Below are 21931 nucleotides of genomic sequence, written 5' to 3'. Positions count from 1 at the left end.
ATCTGGGAGTTAATCCCTTAGGGTCACAAATAATGACATTATATTTTTTTTTACCTTCTCTATTTTAGTTCACCGTTTCTCAGTTAACTCCTCCAAGCTCTATTAGGTTCGACAATCAAGTTGAATTCAAAGTGGGATACCCATTTTTGTGACATCTTCTACCAAGTTTGCATGACCAATGTTAAGCTTCTTATTAACTCTTTAAATGTCTAACTTGGATTCCTTAAATATTTGCATGTCTGTTGTTCACCCATTCATAAGCATAAAGTTTTTTTTTATGAAGATGGAGCACTGACTTGGTCCAAAAAATTATACAAGATTTTTCAAATGGAAGTCAAGAGTGACATTACAACGAAACTAATATTCCTGTATATAAGGTCTGCTCCCCTTAATCCCTTACTCTTGATGCGAAAATCTCAATGCGGCTTAACTGACAACATTTTAAAGTGCATAAAATATAGTGATTTAGCAATCGAAGCTTTAAGGAGAGGGATCAAACTTTAGTGAAGAGAGTTGGCAGTTATACAGGTGAAACTTGAGTTTTAATGTTGCTCTTTGCTATCATTAAAGTATACTTGTCTGTTGAATTTGAATTCGGGTTTTATTTAGAATAATGCTAAAGTCTATCCGAGATATTAGGGGGTCTCCCGTTCCTCTCAACCTCAACTGCTTGCTGTGAAGTTTTAATTGTTTTATAATAACACTTCGATTGAATTTTAAAATCCACCAGAACCAACGATTTCTGTTCGCTTGAGACTCCTCTTAAAATTCTAAAACCACTGATTTGACATCAAGAACATTCACCCATGACATAAAAACGCACAAAATTATCACATTTCTGTAATTAGGGACGTGAAAATATGTTGGGGCTCATGAGTATTGAAAATGTGATAGTGGGGTTTTCATCACAATCTGATCGTTTTTGAGGGACAGGATGAGCCTTTCTCTTCTTTTTGAAATAATACAACTTGAGGTAACTAGTGTTTTGGTGTGTGTCTAGTTAGGCTTGCACATCTAGACATGTGTCTGCCCAGACATCAATATCCATGCTTTTCCCATTCAAATATTAAATTTGAGGCTTACAACCAAGTATCCATTAGTAGAGTCTAGAACTGTATGTTGAGAATTTTGAATTCTACCAATCAGGAAGCCTCTAATGCATTATGTCTATCATTTGTGCTTAAAAGCAGTATATACATGTATATCTGGATCAACTTCCATGATTAAGGCCAATGCAGTCTAGGCATCGCAGTTTTGGTGGACTTGATGTACAAATAATATACAAATAACTTTTAACAGCTACTTTTAAACTTGGTAATTTTGAATTTTAATTAAGCTAAGGTTTTTTTTTGCATAAAATGAGTTATTGAAGGTGCTGAGTTTGTGATACATCCTCTGTGTTAATATTGTGTCTATTAAAAATCGGCTGGTAGTTTTTTTTTTTTTTTTTTGTTTTTTTTTTTTTTGCTTAATGTGACTACAAGCTTATGCTGGATAAACAGGTTGTAAGCATTCTTTGGCTTTCAGAATATAGAAAAGAAGCTGATTAACCATATTTCATACCGAGTAGATATAGTTGAGCAAATAAAACTTGCAGCCATGTTAAAATTATGCTTAAAAAATTGTTCTGTGAAAAAGACAATTGTTATTAATTATCTTCTTTCATAGCATTGTGTTCTATAATCTATTACAGGTTGTGAATGCAGCACGAAGGACTGGAGCAGCAATTGACACTCAAGTCAAATGTAAGTGACGAGTTTTTTATTTTATTTATTTTTTTTTACCTCCTCTTGTTTTTTTACATGTGTGCAGTACACCAAATAAAATTATTACAAACAAGCTCTTCTCTGCAGCTATTATAAATAAATACAAGTAATATGATCAGCTGTTTTCTCAATTGATTGCTATTTGCATAATGGAGGTTAGGTGGAAAGACTACTTGTGTAAACCCACAAATTATTTGTGACAGTAGATCATTGCGTTTCTCAAGACAAGCCTTTTTCAACTTTTATTCTTTTAGGAAATTGATAAAAAAAGATAATAAAAGTGAGGCTGAAACTTAAACTTAATATAAACAGAAATTATCCTTTACCTGAATTATTTTCTATAGTAAAAGCAAGTGGTGTATATGTTTAACCCATGTTGATGGTCTAGCTTTGTTACCTGATGAAAGCAAATAAAACCAAAAAACCTGTATGGTAAAAGTAAATATTTACATGTCACAATATTTACAAATTTTCACAAACAAGAAATTGCATACTTTAGAATTTGTTTATTTTTGGGTTTTTTCTTTTTAGCAAAGTCTTTTGGTTATTTGAATTCGGGATTGAAGGTATGCTATGAACATCAATTCAAAATATTTGCCCTTTTTATTTCTCGCGTTGGCCCAATCCTTTGTCCTTCTATGGATATTTTCTTCTCCCTCTCTGGTCACTTTGTTCTAACAAATTATCTAGTAAAGAAATAGTTTCCTTTTGTTTTTCCAGTAGAACAAAAGTGGGCTAAGAGCGCATCTATAATCAGAGGGAATGAAGATTACTATCCTTTTAACAAATAATGAGTAACATTGAAAAGTTTGGTAAAATTATTTGTCCTTTGGAAAGAAGCTGGTGGGAGTGTGCCCGATACCTTACTGTCCACCAAAAGTTAATTATACCTCAGGTCTTTGAGATTGTACTACACTTCAATATATTTATTAGACTGTTTTTCCTTTTTTTTTAATAATGTTTTTTTTTTTAGTGCTTCTGGGCTATCTGCCTTTTGCCCACATGATGCACTTCAAGTCAAAATCTCAAAGCCCACCTTTAGCTTAGTGGAGAGTCAAGGAAGAAAACTTCTCACTTTTACAGGCACTGTAAAACTTTTGGTGGGACACCACTTTGTTCCTATTCAATCCTTTTTCCTTTTCTTCAAACTTTTAACATATAAATGCTCGAAACTACTGGTGAGAGGCACAACACAACAAGTAAATGCTTGGATGTTTAAACCTAAAAACATAAGACAAATAAAACACAGTACAACAAATCCATTCTCGGCTGTTCGAATAAAAAAAAATAGAATGCTTGAACGTAAAACATAAAATGGTAGGCTATTAAAAACTAAATTTATGAAGAAATAAAAAAAAATTCCTTCTTTGTCATCTTTATAAAACGGCCTAAAACACAAACATAAAGCTTTATATTCCAACTGGGCGCATGTGTGAATGTAAATGTTTGTTTTTTTCTTTAATGTAAAGAAAATGTGAGCGTATTTGATTTATTGCTTTTTTTAAAGATGGCGCTGCAACCAATAAGCACCCTGTCACCACTTTGAACACTGCAAAGCTGGATCGTGAAACTGAGGAGTTGAAACATGAAAAATTACCCCAAGATGTTGGCAAATTGATTCAACAAGGACGAAACAAATTGGGAATGACGCAAAAGGATCTTGCTACAGTAAATTCCACTTTTTGATTCATTTTCTTCCCCTTGCTCTTCTTTTTCTTTTATCACCAAACTACTAAAAATTAGTCCTTGGATAAAGCTCACAGTTTTTTTTTTAAACTATAACTAAAACAAAAGTTATATGGAAAGTAAATGAATATTGAGAGTTTGCAGGCATCTATAGGTTCTATTTCTTTTGTTTTCTTCCTTAAGATACGGTAAAAGTAGCCTAACGCTAATATCTTTTTTTTTTTACCGAATTTTGAAAACTATTGTTGTGAAACTTTCTTATGCTTAATGAAAATTTGGAAAGCGGTAGAACAATAATGACCATGCTCTCTGGTAGTCTAAAAAAAACTGCCTACTTGCCCCCAAAGAAGCAAAGTAGTTTATTTTTTTAATACTATTTCTATTTGCGGTGGAGAAACTTACATACAAGTTACTGCATTCGATTTTCTCACAATCAGAGTTCACCCTTTTTTAATTCATGAACATGCATTAAGGGTTTTTCTTCTTTTTTTAGGTTCACTTGTTTATCTATCAAACATGTATAATACATTGAATATACACATATCTGGTAGAGAGACTAGCTCTTTTTGCACAGACAAAAAAAAAACAATAGAGGAATAAATAGACTTTTAATCGAAATGAAAGACCTGACAGATAAAAATAAATAAGAAAAATATCATAGCAACTGCAATTGAATTGACAACCCTGCCTAGTGAGCTCGAGTGTTGTAAAATTCTATTAGGTACTGGTGTCTGACCATTCTGAGAGGAACCAATAATTCAGTTTATATTTAATGAAAAACTACTGTTTTTGGAAAAAATGTTAAATGTGAAAAATTTTATTATAGTATTTAGAAGTTAGAAAAGATAAAGAAGATTGAGGAAATAAAGACTGCATCCCAGGAATAACTAAAAACGAAAGCGCGCACCAGAAGTACATCAAAGATTGGATAAGTGCTGATGTGTAAATGTATCCGAGGGGAAATACTTTGAAGGGAACCAACTAAATGTTGAAGAATTAATAAATAGTTTCCTGAAAAGCAAAACTCTGCCTTCTTACTGAAGAAAATGAAAAGCTTTTTTTTTTATCTTAGTCTTTGTTGTCATAGTTTTCTTTTGTAAATTTTACTTTTGTTGTGCATATTTTTTTAGCCCTTCTAAATTCTAAATTTTTCTCTTTGCGTCATTTTGCCAATGACGGTTTATAATTGACGATATAGATAAGGTAGACCTGTTATAGGCAATATACGCAACTTTTTGTATTTGTAGTATTCACAGAATGTAGTTTTTTATTTTGTTCCTCTGGCCCCATGTGGCGAAGTTGCATTTCTAGTTTTTTTTTTTTATTATTTTTCTTTTCCCACAGAAAATATGTGAGAAGCCACAGATAGTAAACGAGTATGAGAATGGAAAAGCTATCCCAAATCAGCAAATTTTGGCCAAAATAGAAAGAGCGATTGGTAAGTAATATGCTTCAAATGCTTATGATAGGAGGTTGGTGTATTTGCTAAAATAAACTTTAGTTTTCACCAAAGAAACAAAATTGTCCGGTCAAACCAATCGAGAAATGTATTTTTCTTCTTAATATAGTTTTGCAGTACTGCTGGTTGATTAGTTTTTGTGGTTTTCGATACCATAAAGGATCGCACTATTTTTTCCATTGTAAACTTTTATAGTGTGTATGGCCAAGCTATTTATAATTGATGGAGGGGTCTCGCCATAAGTTGTAGATTTTTATAGTGCATCGGAATAAACTACAGAAAAGTAAAAGTTTGCACCTACTTTCGTGAAAATCTTATAAAAAATTATTTAACTTCTCCCGTTCTGAGTCGAAAATAGAGATACTTAGTTCTAGCGAAACTTGCATCATTGGAAAGCGTGATTTTTATTTAATTTATTTATTTATTTATTTTTTTATTAAATAGACCAGATTTTCCTATTCAAAATTCAGAAAAGGACAGTCTCTAAAAATGTTCTAGCATACCTGCTATGAAAACTCTAAAAATTAGCTCAAAGGAAATACCATTTCAGCAATTTGGTAGCTTGGGGTGTTGCCCGATTTGATTGAAAACCTTTCTGGCACGGGGTTGTAAAATTTCTTTGTGCTTTTAATCCGATTTCATAGTCAAACCACAGATTCTTAATATATCTCTATGGTTGTTAAAATAATGGTCCCTTTGTTTTTGAGACGGTCAGCCGACACTAAGGTCTGCCAAATGATGATAAGAATCCTCTTTATCCTTATTATTGTGTGTATTTGATAATTGTCAGCTTCTGCTTCTTTTTTTTATTCAGATAAAAAGAAAGTGTAGTTTTATTTTATTGGCACGTATTTCCCTTGTTTATTAAATTCTTCTGTTTTAAGTTCATTGATAACTTATTTTGGGTATCATAAATAATTTTTTACAAAATATTATTTGAGAGACTCCTTAGTAAACTCCGCTCTTTCCTTACTGCTGGCTAACAATGAGATCTGGTCTTACCTTCTGCCACTTTTTATGGCACTTAGTATTAACCAAGTGACATATAGCAATCGCAAATTCTGTCGGTCCCGGTTTTGCTACTTTAGGCACTTCCAGGTAAGCTAGGACGATGAAATTTGGCAGGCATATCAGGAACCGGACCAGATTAAATTAGAAATAGTCGTTTTTTCGATTTGACTATCTGGGGGGGAGTGGGGGTTCGGTTAATTTGGAAAAAATAGAAAAAATGAAGTATTTTTAACTTACGAACGGCTGATCAAATCTTAATGAAATTTGATGTTTGGATGGCTATGGTGTCTCAGAGCTATTATTTTAAATCCTGACCGGATCTGGTGACATTGGGGGGGGGAGGAGTTGGGAGGGGAAACCTAAAATCTTGGAAAACACTTAGAGTGAAGGGATCGGGATGAAACTGGGTGGGAAAAATAAGCACAAGTCCTAGATACATGATTGACCTAACCGGAACGGACTTGTTCTCTTTGGGGTAGTTGGGGGGGGGGGGGTTAATTATGAAAAATTAGAAAAAAATGAGGTATTTTTAACTTACGAACGGGTGATCGAATCTCAATAAAATTTGATATTTAGAAGGATATTGTGTCTCAAAGCTCTTATTTTAAATCCCGACCGGATCTGGTGACATTGGGGGGGGGGGTTTGGGGGGACCTAAAATCATGGAAAACGCTTAGATTGGAGGGATCGGGATGAAACTTGGTGGGAAAAATAAGCAGAAGTCTTAGATACGTGAATGACATAACTATAACGGATCCTCTTTATTGGGGGGGGGGGATGGTTAATTCTGAAAAATCAGAAAAATGGCGTATTTTTAACTTACGAAGGAGTGATCAGATCTTCATGAAACTTAATATTTAGAAGGACCTCGTAACTCAGATCTCTTATTTTAAATCTCAACTGGATCCAGCGTCATTGGGGGGGGGGGGGTCCGGAAATCTTAGAAAATATTTAAAGAGGAGAGATCAGGATGAACTTAGACGGGAAGAATAAAAACCTATCTAAGATACGTGACTGACATAACCGGACCGGATCTGCTCTCTTCGGTGGAGTTGGGGGAGGGGGGTTAAATCGGGAAAATGAGGTATTCGTAACTTACGAACGGGTCACAAGATCTTAATGAAATTTGATATCTAGAAGGAATTCATGTCTCAGAGCTCTTATTTCAAATCCTGACCAGATCTGTTGACATTGGGGGGAAGATAGAGGGGGAAATCTGGGAAAACACTTGGAGTGGAGGAATCGGGATGAAGCTTGGTGGATAGAATAAGCAAATGTCCTTGATACGTGATTGAGGTAACCGTACTGGATTCGCTCTCTTTGGGGGACTTGGGGGGAGGGGTTCAGTGGTTTGGCGAGTTTGATGCTTCTGGACGTGCTAGGACGATGAAAATTGATAGGCGTGTCAGGGAGCTGCACAAATTGACTTGGTAAAGTCGTTTTCCCAAATTCGACCATCTGGGGGGCTAAAGGGAGAGGAAAAATTGGAAAAAATTAGGTATTTATAACTTACGAGTGGGTGATCGGATCTTAATGAATTTTGATGTTTAGAAGGACATCGTGACTCAGTGCTCTTATTTTAAATCCTGACCAGCATTAAGCCTCTGATTTTCCGTTTAAATCAATCTGTTGATTCTTACAAATTTTTAGAGCTCATACCATATGAGCTCTTGGCTCTTAGCTCTTCTTGTCTCGTCACAAGTGCCATATGAGCTCTTAGCTCTTGTTATTGCTGTAACAGATAATAATAAACTCGGTGCTGTTATATCAAAGTGTCGTGTAAGACGTCCTATTCAAAGTTGATTTTTGCGTCAATTTCAATGAGCAGCTCTGGTGCCAAAATTCCAATTAAGTCTTGAAATCACAATTCCGTTCCCTTTTTTATTGTATAATATTACCCAGTTCAATAACCATTTGAGCAGAAGGGTGATGAATTCTGTAAGAATAAAGCTTCCATATTCTATCAATATTGAAAATAAGAATAGTGGTGGATGGGAAATAGTAATAGAATTGAATAATAAGGGAATTGTAATTTAAAATTCCTTGGGAATCTGGACTCAAAGACTACTTACAATATTCTTCGATAATTATCATATTATATGTGTTTTTTTAGAAGAGGACTATATTCTAACTTTAGAATATAGAATAGTATATGCAAATTAATAGACATTATACTACGTTGTAAATGTTAAGTAAAGTATTGCAGCAAGTTTTGCTCGGGTGTCGTCGAAAAAAGAACAAATGAAGACATTGCCCCTTAAAGCGGCTGTCCTGTGGCAAGACCCAACAAAAATTTTGTTTGGTATTATAGATTGGTTTCCCCCATTCTCCATAGGCCGAGTCTAATGGCGCAATCAGAAATTTTTCAAGCTACCGTACCTTCTGAGATACGCCCTAGTAACTGCAGAGGTAAAAATAGATTTGATAGGTTGTCTATAGCTAATATCTAATATGAACAAGCTAAAATTAAAAAAAGAAATGAATTTTTGCTGCAGAAAATGCAGTAGTAAAAATTGAAAGTAAACGGACTTTGGAAAACCTGACAAAATTAATAAGTTTTTTTTCTGTTTCCCGTTTTATAATTTTCTTGCAAACTTGAAAAATGCAGATACTAGGTTTCATAAGAGGACGGCGAAAAGACGGTCTCAAAATGCATAATTTTCTGAAAACCAACTTTATTCTCTATTTGCTGACATCCAATCAATGTTGTTTATTTTAAAATGCACTATGCACAAAAGTGAAGGCTTTGTTAGCTTGCTCCAAAACATAAAACCTAACACACTGTTGTTATTTCTTTAGCTGTATTATGTACAAGCCAAGGCTGCATTACTTAACCTCAAAATAAACCCCCTAGAAATTGTCTCATATGGTATTTGATTATGGAAATAATTTGATTTAATGTCCATCACTGATTGATTGCCACAAAAGCACTTCACTAATAAACGCCAAAATGCATTATTATTTATAATGGTTGCGTAGCCCTTTTCGCGAGGACATTTTCTAATCTAAAATGTATCGGTGTGATTAAAAAGGTAGGTCAATTAGCATAAGCATATTAGTCGCCATCCACTAGGAGGAATAGGCTTTGTGACTCTAGCTTACAATGAAATAGGCCTACAGGTTATACAGTAAGGCTGTAAAGTTTAATGATCTGAAATTTCTTGATGCACGTGTCCTTAGTTGTAGGAACCATATTACCACATTTTAAGTGAATGCAAGTACTGTAGTATGAAACTGAGAAGTGGGAGGAGTCTCTGAATATTCATTTGCTTTGGTGTCTTAGTCTCCCCCCCCCCAGTTACTCGCCCCATAATAGTCAAGCAGATAGGATATCGGAAGGGAGATGTGCCTTTGAAATTCGTCATTTTCATCCCTAGTTAGTCTTGGCTAGTTGCTCTATGAATGTCAAGCCAATCAGTTGAAAAGAAAAGAAGAAAAAATGCCTACCTCTTCTGAAAAGTTAGCGATGGGAATTAGTTTTAGGCGATTAGAGGTATAGAGGTTTTAGAGTAAGGGGACGGTTAATTCGGAAAAAAAAAATAGAAAAAATGAGGTATTTTTAACTTCGAGCGGGTAATCGGATGTTAATGAAATTTTATTTTTAGAAGGATATCTTGTCTCATAACTCTTATTTTAAATCTTGACCGTATCCGGTGACTTTGGGGGGAGGGGTTGGAGGGGGAAACCTAAAATCTTGGAAAACGCTTAGAGTGGAGGGATTGGAATGAAACTTGGTGGGAAAAATAAACACAAGCTGTAGATACGTGATTGACATAACTGGAACGGATCCGCGCTCTTTGGAGGAGTTGGGGGCAGGGTTAATTCTGAAAAATTAGAAAAAATGATATATTTTTAACTTACGAAGGAGTGATAGGATCTTAATGAAATTTCATATTTAGAAGACGCTGGTAACTCAGATCTCTTATTTTAAATCCCGACCAGACCCAATGTCATTGGGGGCCTTCCTGTGCCTCCCATTATACAGATAAAAATTCACGTGGTGGAGAGGACGGTATCTTTGAGGGCCCATCAGCCCTCTTGGTGCCTGGAATCATACAGATTGAGACTCATCGCATGTTTTGGCTCAAACAAGCTGCAAAGTGCCTACAAGGTTTAAAGGTCAAGTGTCCAAGGTCCTATATCTTTTAGTATGTTCTACCCTAAAAAAAAAAACTACCTTTAAATAAAATACCTTAAAAACCTTAGCCCTTCCCCCCTAAAATAAAAATTTTTGCACTCAACTTCCTTGGAAAAATGTCTGCGAGTCCCCTTTACCTGTCTGTTGTGTTATGTTTTTTTCACGTTTCTCTTAAGAGCTGGACAGACATATCGTTTTTAACTTTTTTCTAACTAAAACTAGGCGTATTTTGCGCCATGATTCACATCAAAATTTTTTTTCCAGGTTAACACTAAATTCCAGCGTCGCTTATGGAGTTCTTTTTCTAAATTTGGGAGTTCCCCTCAATTTTGACTATGATAGGGAAATGCTTATATACTCCCTATCCTAATTGGTGCCTTTCAAATTGAATTCACAAAACCATTTTTCTTCTTTCAATATCTGTGCTGCATCAATGGACTGTGTTTCAGTTTACACAAACTCAAATGTAAAACTTCACAGAACTAACCTTTTTTCATGAAACATTTGCCCATTAATTGCCATAAGGACCCCTTGCGAGACCTCCTAGGCTAAGAATATTTTGGGAACTCTTATCTATTGCGTCTCCAATCGAAATTTAAGCACGCAAGGATACCATGAAGCATTTATTTAAAATATAGGGTCTATGATTAAGTAACGAGTTACAAATAACAGGCTGCTTGTTTGTTGGATTTTGAAGTCCTTTGGTTCCCTTACTTTTACCTAGGTTTATGTTCCCTGTGAAAGTTTTGGGTATGCCGGTTTTTTTCAGTTCTAAGGCTTTAAGGTAGTTTAATACGTTAGTTTTTTTACTTTTGTAGTCTTTATGTTCTGACTTGAGACGGCAGTTTTGCAACCATTCGGTAGCTGATATTGAAATCTATCCATCTGCTATGTTACATTTACTTTTCTTTTACATTTCTTTTAATTTTGAGCTCTTTTTCTTTAAAAACTATTTCAAAGTTCCGTATATCTGTTTTTTTTTTCAAATGATTGCTTTTTAATTCTAATCGCTTCTTGGCGAAAAGGTTTCTCTCCTATTCCTCTCTTTTTAGGCTGAAAAGTCTGTTGAAAAGGCATGGAAAACGTTCGAAAATAAAAAAAAATTCCATTTCTTAATTAAGATTAGATTATTCTCTAATTAAAATTCGAAGCAATATCATAATTCTGTCTCGGTGAATAGATAGATATGAAAATAACGAGCCCAGTGATCTATGTATCTTATTTTTTCGGTACAAGTTGCTCTTTATTCCTCGTCAAGAAATAGCAAAATTCAGAGGGGAAGCAACCTTTAAGCAAGAATTTAGTTTTTAAACCATATGAATTTTATGGTAAAATTAAATAAAAAAAGTTTTTTTTTAAGTGAAAGTGAGGAGCGACGTTAAAACTTAAAACGAACAGAAATTACTCCATATATGAAAGGGGCTGTTCCCTCCTCAGTACCCCGCTCTTTTCGCTAAAGTTTGACTCTTTCTTTCAAATCTACTTTTTAAAACAGTAAAAAACTTTAGCGTTAAGAGCGGGGCATTGAGGGGGGAACAGCACCTTTCATATATGGATTAATTTCTGTTTGTTTTCAGTTTTAACGTCGCTCCTTACTTTCAGTTAAAAAAAACTTTTTTTTAATTTAATTTCTGAAAGTTTTTGAATTAATGCATGTCTTGATTTTGGCTCTCCGCACATGAATACTTAAAACAAAATTTGCATTTTTTTTTTTTTTGCTAAATGGCTTTCTTTTAGTTTTGATTGGACGATTTTGATAAAAAAAAGGGGGGATGCGGAAGAGGCCTAGTTGCCCTCCAATCGTTTGGATACTTAAAAAGGCAACTAGAACTTTTAATTTTTTTTTGAACGTTTTTATTAGTTAAAAAATATACTTACAAATTAACTTACGTAAAGAACTTCTATATTCGTATATTTTTATTATGTATATGAGGTTTTTTTTTGTCCCGATTCTTTAAGAATGACCCCTGAATTACAAAGGCCGTAGAATAAATAGTTGAAATTACTAAAAATACTTTAGCGTAATGAGCAGGTATTTAGGAGGAGATCAACCCTTCATATGCGTAATAATTTCTATTCTTTTTAAGTTTTAATGCTGCTCCTTACTTCCAGTTGAAAAAACTTTTTCATATTTACTTTTTCATCGTTTTTTGTCTTAAATAATGCTAGAATATACTGCGCCCCCTTCATGGAAATTCTCTTCTCCCATGGCAAACTCCTCCATGAAAAGATCCTTCCACGTAACCCCCTCCCCTAAACCCCCTCTCCAACCCAAGAAAAATGTCCCCCTGAAAACGTCTGTACACTTCCCAATAACCATTACTATATGTAAACACTGGTCAAAGTTTGTAACTTACATCCCATCCCCCGGGGACTTTGAGGGTGTAAGCCGTCCCCAAAGCCATAGTTATTGAGTTTTTCGACTGTGCTGAACAAAATGGCTATCTCAAAATTTGGTTCGTTGACTTTGGGAAAAAACTGAACAGGGGAGGGGGCCTAGGTGCCCACCAATTTTTTTGGTCACTTAAAAATTGCACTGGAACTTTTAATTTCCGTTAGAACGAGCCCTCTAGCGATATTCTAGGACCACTGAGTCGATACGATCACCCCTGAAAAAAAAAAAAAAAACAAACACGCATCCGTAATCTGTCTTCTGGCAAAAAAAAATATGAAATTCCATATTTTTGTAGATAGGAGCTTGAAACTTCGACAGTATGGTTCTCTGATACGTTGAATGCGATGGTATGCTTTTTGTTAAGATTCTATGACTTCTAGGGGGTATTTTCCCCTATTTTTCAAAATAGGGCGAATTTTCCTCTGGCTCGTAACTGTTGATAGGTAAGACTAAATTTAATGAAGCTTGTATGTTTAAAATCATCATAAAAATTAAGTTCTTTTGATGTGTCTATTAGCATCAAAATTCCATTTTTTAACGTTTCGTTTACCATTGCGCCGAGTCGCTCCTTACTACAGTTCGTTACCATGAACTGTTTGATAAAATATTAAACGTTTTACACGATTCTCGTAAATAGGCAACAAATTTTAGGGGGCCCATGACTATAGCCTCAGCTGCCTATTGATTACTTTGGTCTTGGGGTGACTCGTTCAAAACAACTTTCAAATGGTTCCACTGACGTCATGTGCCAATGCCAAATCATTTTTTGGGGGGTTTCAGTTCTGTTTTTGCCTTTTAATAAGTACACTTAATATTTTCTCGCTTAATGTTCTTCAGTCATTTCAAGTAAATGCTGTGCCTGTCAAACTCTCTGGACTACGTTTTCCCTGCGGCAGATCGGTAAAGGATATTTCTTTTTCAGGAATGAAATTGCGAGGGAAGGATAAAGGCCAACCCTTGGCGCCTCCTCCTAAGAAGAAGTGAGTTTTGAGGGAGGGGGCAGTCTTTGGATAGCCAGCGAGGAGCAGTATTGTTACAAATTGTCCTATTTTATGAGGCGTTTGGTTTTCGTTAAAAAGTTGCAAAAGGTTAAAATCGCTTATTTCTGCTCTTGTCTGGCATTTTTTTTTTTTAACTTTGTGTTTTGTAATACTTTATTCAGTGTGAATTTACGAACTTGAATAAATTCTGTAGTCAAGTATAGAATTTTTGTGTAACTTTCCAATTTCTGTAATACTAAATGCTCTTATGGCACAAATCAAATTTGCTGTTGCAGTTTTTATAATTTTCAGGAAGTAAACGATTCATATTGAATTTTTAAAATTTGCAGTTTCATAAAAAGCTAAGATTTTGTACAGCTTTGTTTTTTAGTAATGAAACGTTGGCTTGCAGTGTTCTGTGCTGATTCCTATACATTTTTAGGAGGGGAGTTCTAATATGGGTATTACAAGAGTTTCGTGCTATTCTCTAGTTTTCGGGAAGACTTTCCGAGACAGAAACTCGTTACCGTCAGCAGTCGTTTGACCGCAACCTCAGTATTAAAGCAGCCATCACTCAGTAGGTCTTTTTTTTTTTAATTACGCAATTCTGGCAGTTTTATTAGATATCTTAAAAAAGTGGCTATAAAAAAGAAATAAGTATATACGTTGCAATAATTATACATAAGTAAAAGTTGCGAAAAAAGTTTGGGCTTTAGAAGCAGGTTTCATCAGCAAATTCGTATCTTTTGCAGGCTTACGTTACAGAACAAGTACCGCTTTTATTAAAAATGCGGCAAATTATATATACAAGCCAGTGCGTTTCATCGTGCTAAGATTACTTATTCGCTATACAAAAATTGCTGAAATGATTGATTGACTGGTCTGTCTTCCTTTGCACAATGGATAAGTGTCTCTAGCTCTAAAGAAAACTTGTTTATTTGTATAAATTAACACGTCGAAGGTGTAAAACTAATAGCAAGGCTGGTCCATTTCTGATGGTAGAGCATCGGACTTTCAATCTCGCGGTATTGGACTATTTTAAACGTGGCGATGCATAAAGAGTTTGATTAAAAGAGAGGGTTGATGTCTTTTCTCTTCATAAATAAACAACTTTTTTGTAACTCTTTCTGTATTGTCTCACAGCTAGGATATCGAGTTGAAATTTACGGGAGCAGTTTTTTTTTGTAGATATGGGTGGTGGTAAAGCGGCTTTGAATTTTGTGTTGAGGGGGGCGGGAGGAAATATTTTCTCAGGTCCGGACAAAAAAGTATACGCTCAGTTTTTTTTTCTTTTTTACGTCTGTCGTCCGACAGGCTTCGCTGCTAGTTGTAGAGCACAAAAGTTGTTTCTTCTACTATGTGCCTCGATAAGAAGCTTGTCTTAGGAAGTTTAAGTTAGTCAGACACATTGTATAAATGCATATACTGTAATGCAAATCAGTCTTAAAATGGGACACAACAGTGGTAACATCACAGATGGAAGTGCTTAGAAAAGAAAACAAGGATTGATTTGCTTTGCGATCAGAAAAATTAGACTGGTGCATGTGCACCAGCCATTCATGAAAAAGGATCATTGCTGCGTTCGCAGGAAGACAGAGCCAAGAAGAAGTGCTCTCTGTCCGTATCTCCATAAATCTTTCATTGAAAAAACAGGAACTTGTGTTACTGTAAATATTTACAATGTGGTCAGAAGTAATTTTTCTCACAGCAAAAGAATTATCCGTTGTTAATGCACAGAAAATCGTTCACCTTATCCGTAAAAAGCGCAAGTATATAAAAAGTATACTTGAAAACCCTTCCCAGAAGAAAGATAAACACAATTTAAGGACACAGCCGTTTATTACGCAACTACAACTATCAAGAACTAAAAAAAAAAAAACAATTAGATTATGAAAATAATTCTCAAGATACATTGATAGATTAAGTGAGGAGCTACAAGACTGGATGCCTTCCTATCATCCGACTAACAATATTTACATACTCATGCCAACATACGTCTCGAATCAAAAATTCTTACATTAAAAAAAATATATATTAATTTCACTATCACTACTTAAATAAATATTAGATCAAAAACTAGTAAATGTTTCTTAAAAGAAGAAAAAGGAATGGATAAGAGACATCGTGAGAGTAATTAAAAACATAAGAATTACAGGGACATTCTGAGGATGCTCTGGCTGCTGAAAAAAGAGCAGGATTCGAGTCGTTTAATTTTAAAAAGACTTAGTGTTCCAGGGGAGGAGGAGGGAATGCTGCTTAGAAAACAAAATTCGAAACCAATTTTGATAAATGCATCAAAATTTCGCAGACGGGGAAGTTATAAAAGAAATCGAAACCATTTTGGAATATATAGGAACCATGCTTTAATTCCTAAAATCTAGTTTCGTAAACTGAGACTTTGAAGACTTATAATTTATCATAAAACACTGATGCAAAATCTTGAAACGCTACCATGAATTTTTACAGCATGTCAACACATCGAAACTCTAAACAAATATTTCAGCCACTTGAGCCCATCACTAGTCAGATTCTTTGTTGATAAGAGGAATCCCACATGAAAATGTTTTCTTTTTTTTAATAAGAGTGCATATCTAACATTTAGGGTGGGGGGAGGGCTCCTTGCGGTTGGGGGATATCCTTTGTAGAGCAAAAATGGTCTAAAAAATCACACTTTTCAATAAAAACAAAAAACACCTACTTTAGAACATTTTCTAGATTTTAACGAGTCATACTCCTTGCCTCGAAAATATGTCTTAACACTCCGCCATTCTATGAAGTCTAAAAGTATTCAGCAGTGTGCGACCTATAATGAACTTGTAGGACATATAAAAACAGGAATGAAGACTCTGAAGAGCCACAAAATTTGTAAAATGTGCGTCAAATACGGAAGGATTATTTTGTGATCGGCTATACGAAGGATTCTCAGCCCTTTTGCCGTCTCACATTGAGAATAATCCTTACTTTCGCCCTTCGCACTCTTTAAGTTATTTTTTTTTGCCCTCTCACTCGCTTGTTTTTTCATAGAATCCTATGTAATAGATCACGTGAAACAATGCTTACAACTACAAAGTTAAGAATAGCCACCAAATGACCTATTTCCGTTTTAATGAAGCATCTGGAACGCCACAATTTTTTTTAGTAAGAATTTTAATTGAGGAAACCGTAATAAAAAAAAATAGTAAAACCAGCAACTTTTGAATGTCAAATTGGCTTTTTCATACCACAATTTCCATACGTCACAAAGAAAAATTGCACCCCCTTCTTTGTTCTTTTTCTTCTAAGCTAATAAATGACAGATATTTTGAAAACTTTTGGCAAATTACGTCTATGAATCAGACGACAAATGATTAAAATATGTATTAAACAAAACAAGATTATAACTGCTTACATATTACTTGGTCAACCTGTTGATGTTTGGTTGTCTCAATTTCTTGAAAATGAACTGCGAACTTTAATGGCCTTTCCTTCACTGATCGGCAATTCCAAACGCTCTTAATTCACGCTATTATGACTTGTATATTGTACTAAGTCGCTAACCAAGAGGGGAGGGGGAAATCTCAAAACCTTTTTACGATCCTCTCTGTAATATCCTATCTTTTCATAAATTCGGCTGTTTCTTGTTTATTTTTACTTAGACAAACCTAAAATAAATACTTGCAAACGTGCTGACCTTACAAGTAGCTATTTTTATTATTTTGTACATAGTCAAAACAGTTATGAAAATAAATTCAACTTTGTTTAATGTTTTTCCTGTAAATTTGATTTTTCGGCGTGACATACTCAAAAGAGTTTAATTAATAGTTCTAAAAGAACGCAGAAAAGGTTTTAGGTTGTATTTACCTATTGTTGTGATTATGATGCTTCATGATTAATTGATAAAATGGAGACCCAAGTACTTTGGATTTCTACACATAAGTTTTTTACACAAACATAAATGTTATACAATCTAGCAAGGAATACAACAATAAGACTAAAGAAGGTACAAATGAGTTAAAAAGAGCAGGATAAAAATAGTAGCATTACATAAAAAGAATACAAGCACAGAAATCGAAAATTTATTTGATTCCAGAAAACTGTGACATTTCCTACACATAAAATAAAAAATACCTAGCATATTATCTCTATATATTCGGTCACACGTCTTACTGGACACACTCAAAATGTTGCATTTAAAAAGAAGAAAAAAACCCAAGATAAATCATATAAATCTCACAAGCCATTTAACTAAAAATGTGTTATATACTTTTTTGATAAAGAAAGCTGAGATTGGTTCCTGCCTTTTCCTGATTCTTCTGGAACCATTAGATGTGCCTAGAGCTTTTATAAAGTCTTCAGCCTCCTCAAACCTCCCCCTAAAAATAACATTGCCAATCAATTGAATAGGGTCATATACTGGATCAACTATATGTCATAATACACAATATGTCAAGAACTCTCTCCTATCACTCACGCGGCTCCTCAAATAAGCAGTTTTGACTAAGTTGTAAATCCATGAGAAAAAAATGACCAGCGGGGATATATAAAGGGTGTGAGAGATTACTCCTAAGGCTTACAGTTTGTGTGTTTACATTACGAGTAACATTACATTACGAGTAACTGGAATACTTTAATGTTTCTTTGCTTAAGCAGCAGTAAAAGTAAAAAAAAAAAAAACAATTTTATTTCGGAAAGAAAGCATCATAGCTTCTTCTATCAGCTATTGAAAGCAATTAAATCAAAAAATAAGCTAAAAATTCTAGTAAAGGGGGTCTAAATACCCCCATCCTTTAAAACAAGCCAGTTCATGCCAAAAACTACACCTTTTTCACGTTTGAACTCCATTCCCAAACACCTGCGGGCATGGCTGTCGATATTTCAGTACAAGAATATATTAATTATAATAGTGTTCTTATTAGGGAATAGATATATTTTCAAACCTATTTCGACATCTATTTCCTACTACAGTCTTAGAGTGTGTCCATTAGAGGCGCTGCTTACTTCATATATTGCCAACGGCACAATTTTCTGGGTCAAATCCTTCCGAAGATATTATTCTAGAATGAAGAATTTATAGAAAGAATGCGATTTGATGTTGCTGTGATGGGTGCTGAAGATACGGTTAATATTTATACATTCATTTTGAGGATCATTTAGAAAAGAAATGTACCCGCTAGGCATTTTTAATAGACTTCAATCAACTGACTAAATTAGTTTCGTTTCACAAATTGACATCTAAGGCAGTGGTGAACATTCAGCATCTTAAGCATCGAGTAAGTCTTTCCAAGGTGAGACAAAGGTAATATAAAAAAAATAAAATCGCAACAAAACACACAGTTTCCAACTTCCACTATGTGGCATATTTGCTCATTTAATCACTTTTCTGTTTTCAAGACCTAAAATATGATTCCAATTGAAATTCACCCAGCTGAGTCCAAAATACAAACAGAATTTTCCAATCGTTCACAGTCTCTCGTAAGTGGGTTTTTATGCAGAATTTGGGTGTTTTATCTTATTGGATTGTGAATTTAAGTCTATTTTAGAAAAATTTTTGAATCTGGCTTTTTATGCTAATAAAAAATGTACTTGGGTTGTTTCTAGTGCTCAGTTTTTGCGCTGCAAAAGAAACCATATATATGGTAGGTTCTGAAAATACCTGTTAATATCTTTTAATGCAGCATAAAGGCTTTAAAAAATTATCACCATTAATGTTTAAACTACACAGAGACTGAGAAAATATTTTATCTTTAAAAAAAGTTTAACTTCAGCTGCATAATTCAAACCAAAAACTGAAATCATGAGTATCATTTAACTGAAAGATTAAAAACCCGTTTTGAAAAAAAATACCTAGTAAGGAAAACTACCTATTTAGAGCTGATTCAGGAATATTAGCAATTAAAAAGATTCATCCTAAAAACTATAACTTCATAGCAAAATTTTTCGGGATTTTGAATAAGCTACGAAAGGATCTAACGTGAGGAAGGAATTGACACAGTATCCTGTAAGGGAATCCCTCAAAACGGCTTTCCCAATAACCTCATAAATGTGTCCTGTTCACTTTGAAAAAACGTTTGTAATATGTATTACATTACCTTCCTTTAAGTCATTGTTCTAGATGAACCTAAAGAAAAAAATGGTAAAACTGACAGATCATCTAGAACTTGTCACGTTTTATTACTAAGTCACTACACATTCAATAGAATCCTAAAGAAGAGAGAGTCTAAGTCAACTAGGAGGTAGCTCCAGAGTCCTCGTTTCATCTCTAAGAATTAATTTTAGCCTCTTTGCTTTTCCACTGTTATTATTTTCAGGTCCGTCGTTTGGAGATTCAGTTTCCAATCCTTCTGTTTTTAATATTTCATAAACTGGTTCTTGATACTTTAAACGTCTTCCTGAAATTATGACATCATCTAGAACAGGACTCCGTTTCATTCGCAGAGTCAATTTTAAAGGTGGAGAGCCCTCAATACGCTTTGGAAAATCTCCATCGTCACTGTCCGAGAATGCATAAACATCCGACTTTGTTGGGGTGCGTGGCACTCTGCCACTTTCTACTTCATCAACCCCTTTTGCTTCTATTGGAGCATTTCCACTAACTTCTTTGACTTTTGCACATTCTTTCTTTACTTCAAACAACTTCCCAACCTCTAAAGGTTGAGGCCTCGAGATAACACGAGATCGAAGAGTACGAGTTTCAGATGAATTCGTCTCTTTTGCCGGCTCTGGGATCACAACTGGCTCGAAATACGGGGTTGCAACAGCGTCCGCAGATTCTCGACTACTATCACTAGAAGCATCAACAGGCTCGCGAATGCCAGGACGTCTAGATGGCTTTCGTGGATTTCTATGAACATTGTTTTCAAAATTTTCAAAATGAACATCCTCTACAACTTGACTCGTAGATTTTCCAGACTGGTCTTGGCACTGAATTTTAGTACGATCACACATACCCTGGTTACTTAGCTCAGAATCTAAGCGAGTCAAATTTCTACTCCTTAAAGAGTTTATGTAAGGAATATCACTATTTTTGTTTGATATTACTTCCCGGATAGAGGATATTGGCACCAGTTTGGTACGATTTAAGCGGTTATCAGTTTCTCTTAATCTATAACGTTCCGGCTTCTCACAATCTCGCTGAAATTTGGCAAATGCACCCGTGCCTCTCCTAGAATAATAATAAAAACTTATTTTCAAAAATATAGAGGCTCTATTAGGCAAACCAAAGAAATACAATAAGAGAAAATGAAATTCTACTAAATCAAACACGCCTGTTACGCTAAAACAGCAAAAGCGATTTATATATAAAAAAAGAGCAATTATGAAGAAACAACCAAAAAATAAAGTTTCAAGGAAGGGGGGGGGGAAGGCGGCGATGTATTAGTCCCATCTTCCAAATCAGCTAGAGTAGTGCAATTCCATACCAGAGAAGATGGCAGAGGGTCATTTAATAAAATCGGGGCCTTTCAGCTTAAAGACATACTGCCTCCAATCCTTGCGAAACCTTAGGCTCTCTAAAATAATTTAGTTGTTAAAAGTCACAGAAGAAATAGGAGTACATAGTTGACTTAGACAAATTACTTAACAGGGACATTAAAGAAAAAGTCATAATGATACTCAAATAATATAATAATTTTTGTAAATTTGTCTGTAAATAAAATTGTACTCCTGAAGAAAAAGAAGAAAGAAAGAGGAATTTCTAAGTACTTCGCAGGTACTAGTTGGCAAAGCCAACTAGTTATGGGTTACTAGAAAAAAATTGTTTAAGTAGAAATTAACACACTTTTACAGATGTTAGATGTCATCTTACCTCAGTTATTTCTGAAGAGTGATGGGTATTTAATTATTGAAAATATGAGAGGTTTTTTTCTTAACAGGATATGATAGTAAAAATTGGTTTAAAGAAAAAGTCATAACGATACTCAAATAATATAATAATTTTTGTAAATTTGTCTGTAAATGAAATGGTACCCCTTCAGTCTTCATCTGACTTGCGTGCGGAGAGGTGCTGTCAAAATTATATTTTCAATTTTATTTACACGCAGTGGCGTTGTTTGACATTTGTGTATCTAATCTATGATTTTCGTTTTAAAAATATGAACTTGAGGATTATTTTGGATATTGAATCTCCGCACAGCAGGTAGAGAATTTCTGTGGTTTTTACCCCGGGTGAAGACGAGTTGGTCGGGTTCGAGGTAGTCCTCCTCCCAATCAGCCTAGTACACAGCACCTAGTTTTTTCCAAGTTAGTTATGACTAAATATTACTGCCCTGAGTGTAGAAACCCAGCAACTAGTGGGACAGTTCAGTGCACCAAATGCAGTCAATGGTGGCATCCTAAGTGTGCAAGGATCACGCTTGGAGCAAGAGAAAAACTACAGGTATGGTTGTGCTTAAATTGTGACTTCCCCACTTCACCTTCATTTACTAGCGGTATGAAAATTCCGTGCAAAGTTACGCCACAAGCGTGCCCTAGACCTAGATCCTTTGGCAAAAACACACCCATAGTCACACCAAGGAATTC

General features: G+C 34.8%; 2 protein-coding genes across 6 annotated transcripts in view; one reads left to right on the top strand and one right to left on the bottom strand.

Moving 5' to 3' along the window:
* Positions 1-1693: 1693 nt before the first annotated feature.
* LOC136024961 (endothelial differentiation-related factor 1 homolog) lies at positions 1694-13661 on the top strand (the record flags this gene model as incomplete). Its single annotated transcript, XM_065700564.1, is given in 4 exon segments — positions 1694-1745; positions 3274-3434; positions 4797-4890; positions 13378-13661. Coding segments are annotated over 4 exon segments (369 nt in total), but the record flags the coding sequence as incomplete, so codon positions are not given.
* A 1594-nt stretch (positions 13662-15255) lies between these two features.
* Positions 15256-21931, bottom strand: part of LOC136024959 (histone-lysine N-methyltransferase Suv4-20-like) — a 50323-nt gene continuing 43647 nt past the window's right edge. For all 5 annotated transcript variants that reach the window (XM_065700563.1, XM_065700561.1, XM_065700559.1 and 2 more), the window contains exon 7: positions 15256-20576. In XM_065700563.1, the coding sequence (XP_065556635.1) occupies positions 19637-20576 (940 nt within the window). In that variant the 3' untranslated portion in view covers positions 15256-19636. The remainder of the gene's footprint in view (positions 20577-21931) is intronic.

This window comes from Artemia franciscana, chromosome 3 (assembly GCF_032884065.1).
Source record: "Artemia franciscana chromosome 3, ASM3288406v1, whole genome shotgun sequence".
Taxonomy (NCBI): domain Eukaryota; kingdom Metazoa; phylum Arthropoda; class Branchiopoda; order Anostraca; family Artemiidae; genus Artemia; species Artemia franciscana.
This window is presented reverse-complemented; position numbering and strand designations above follow the sequence as displayed.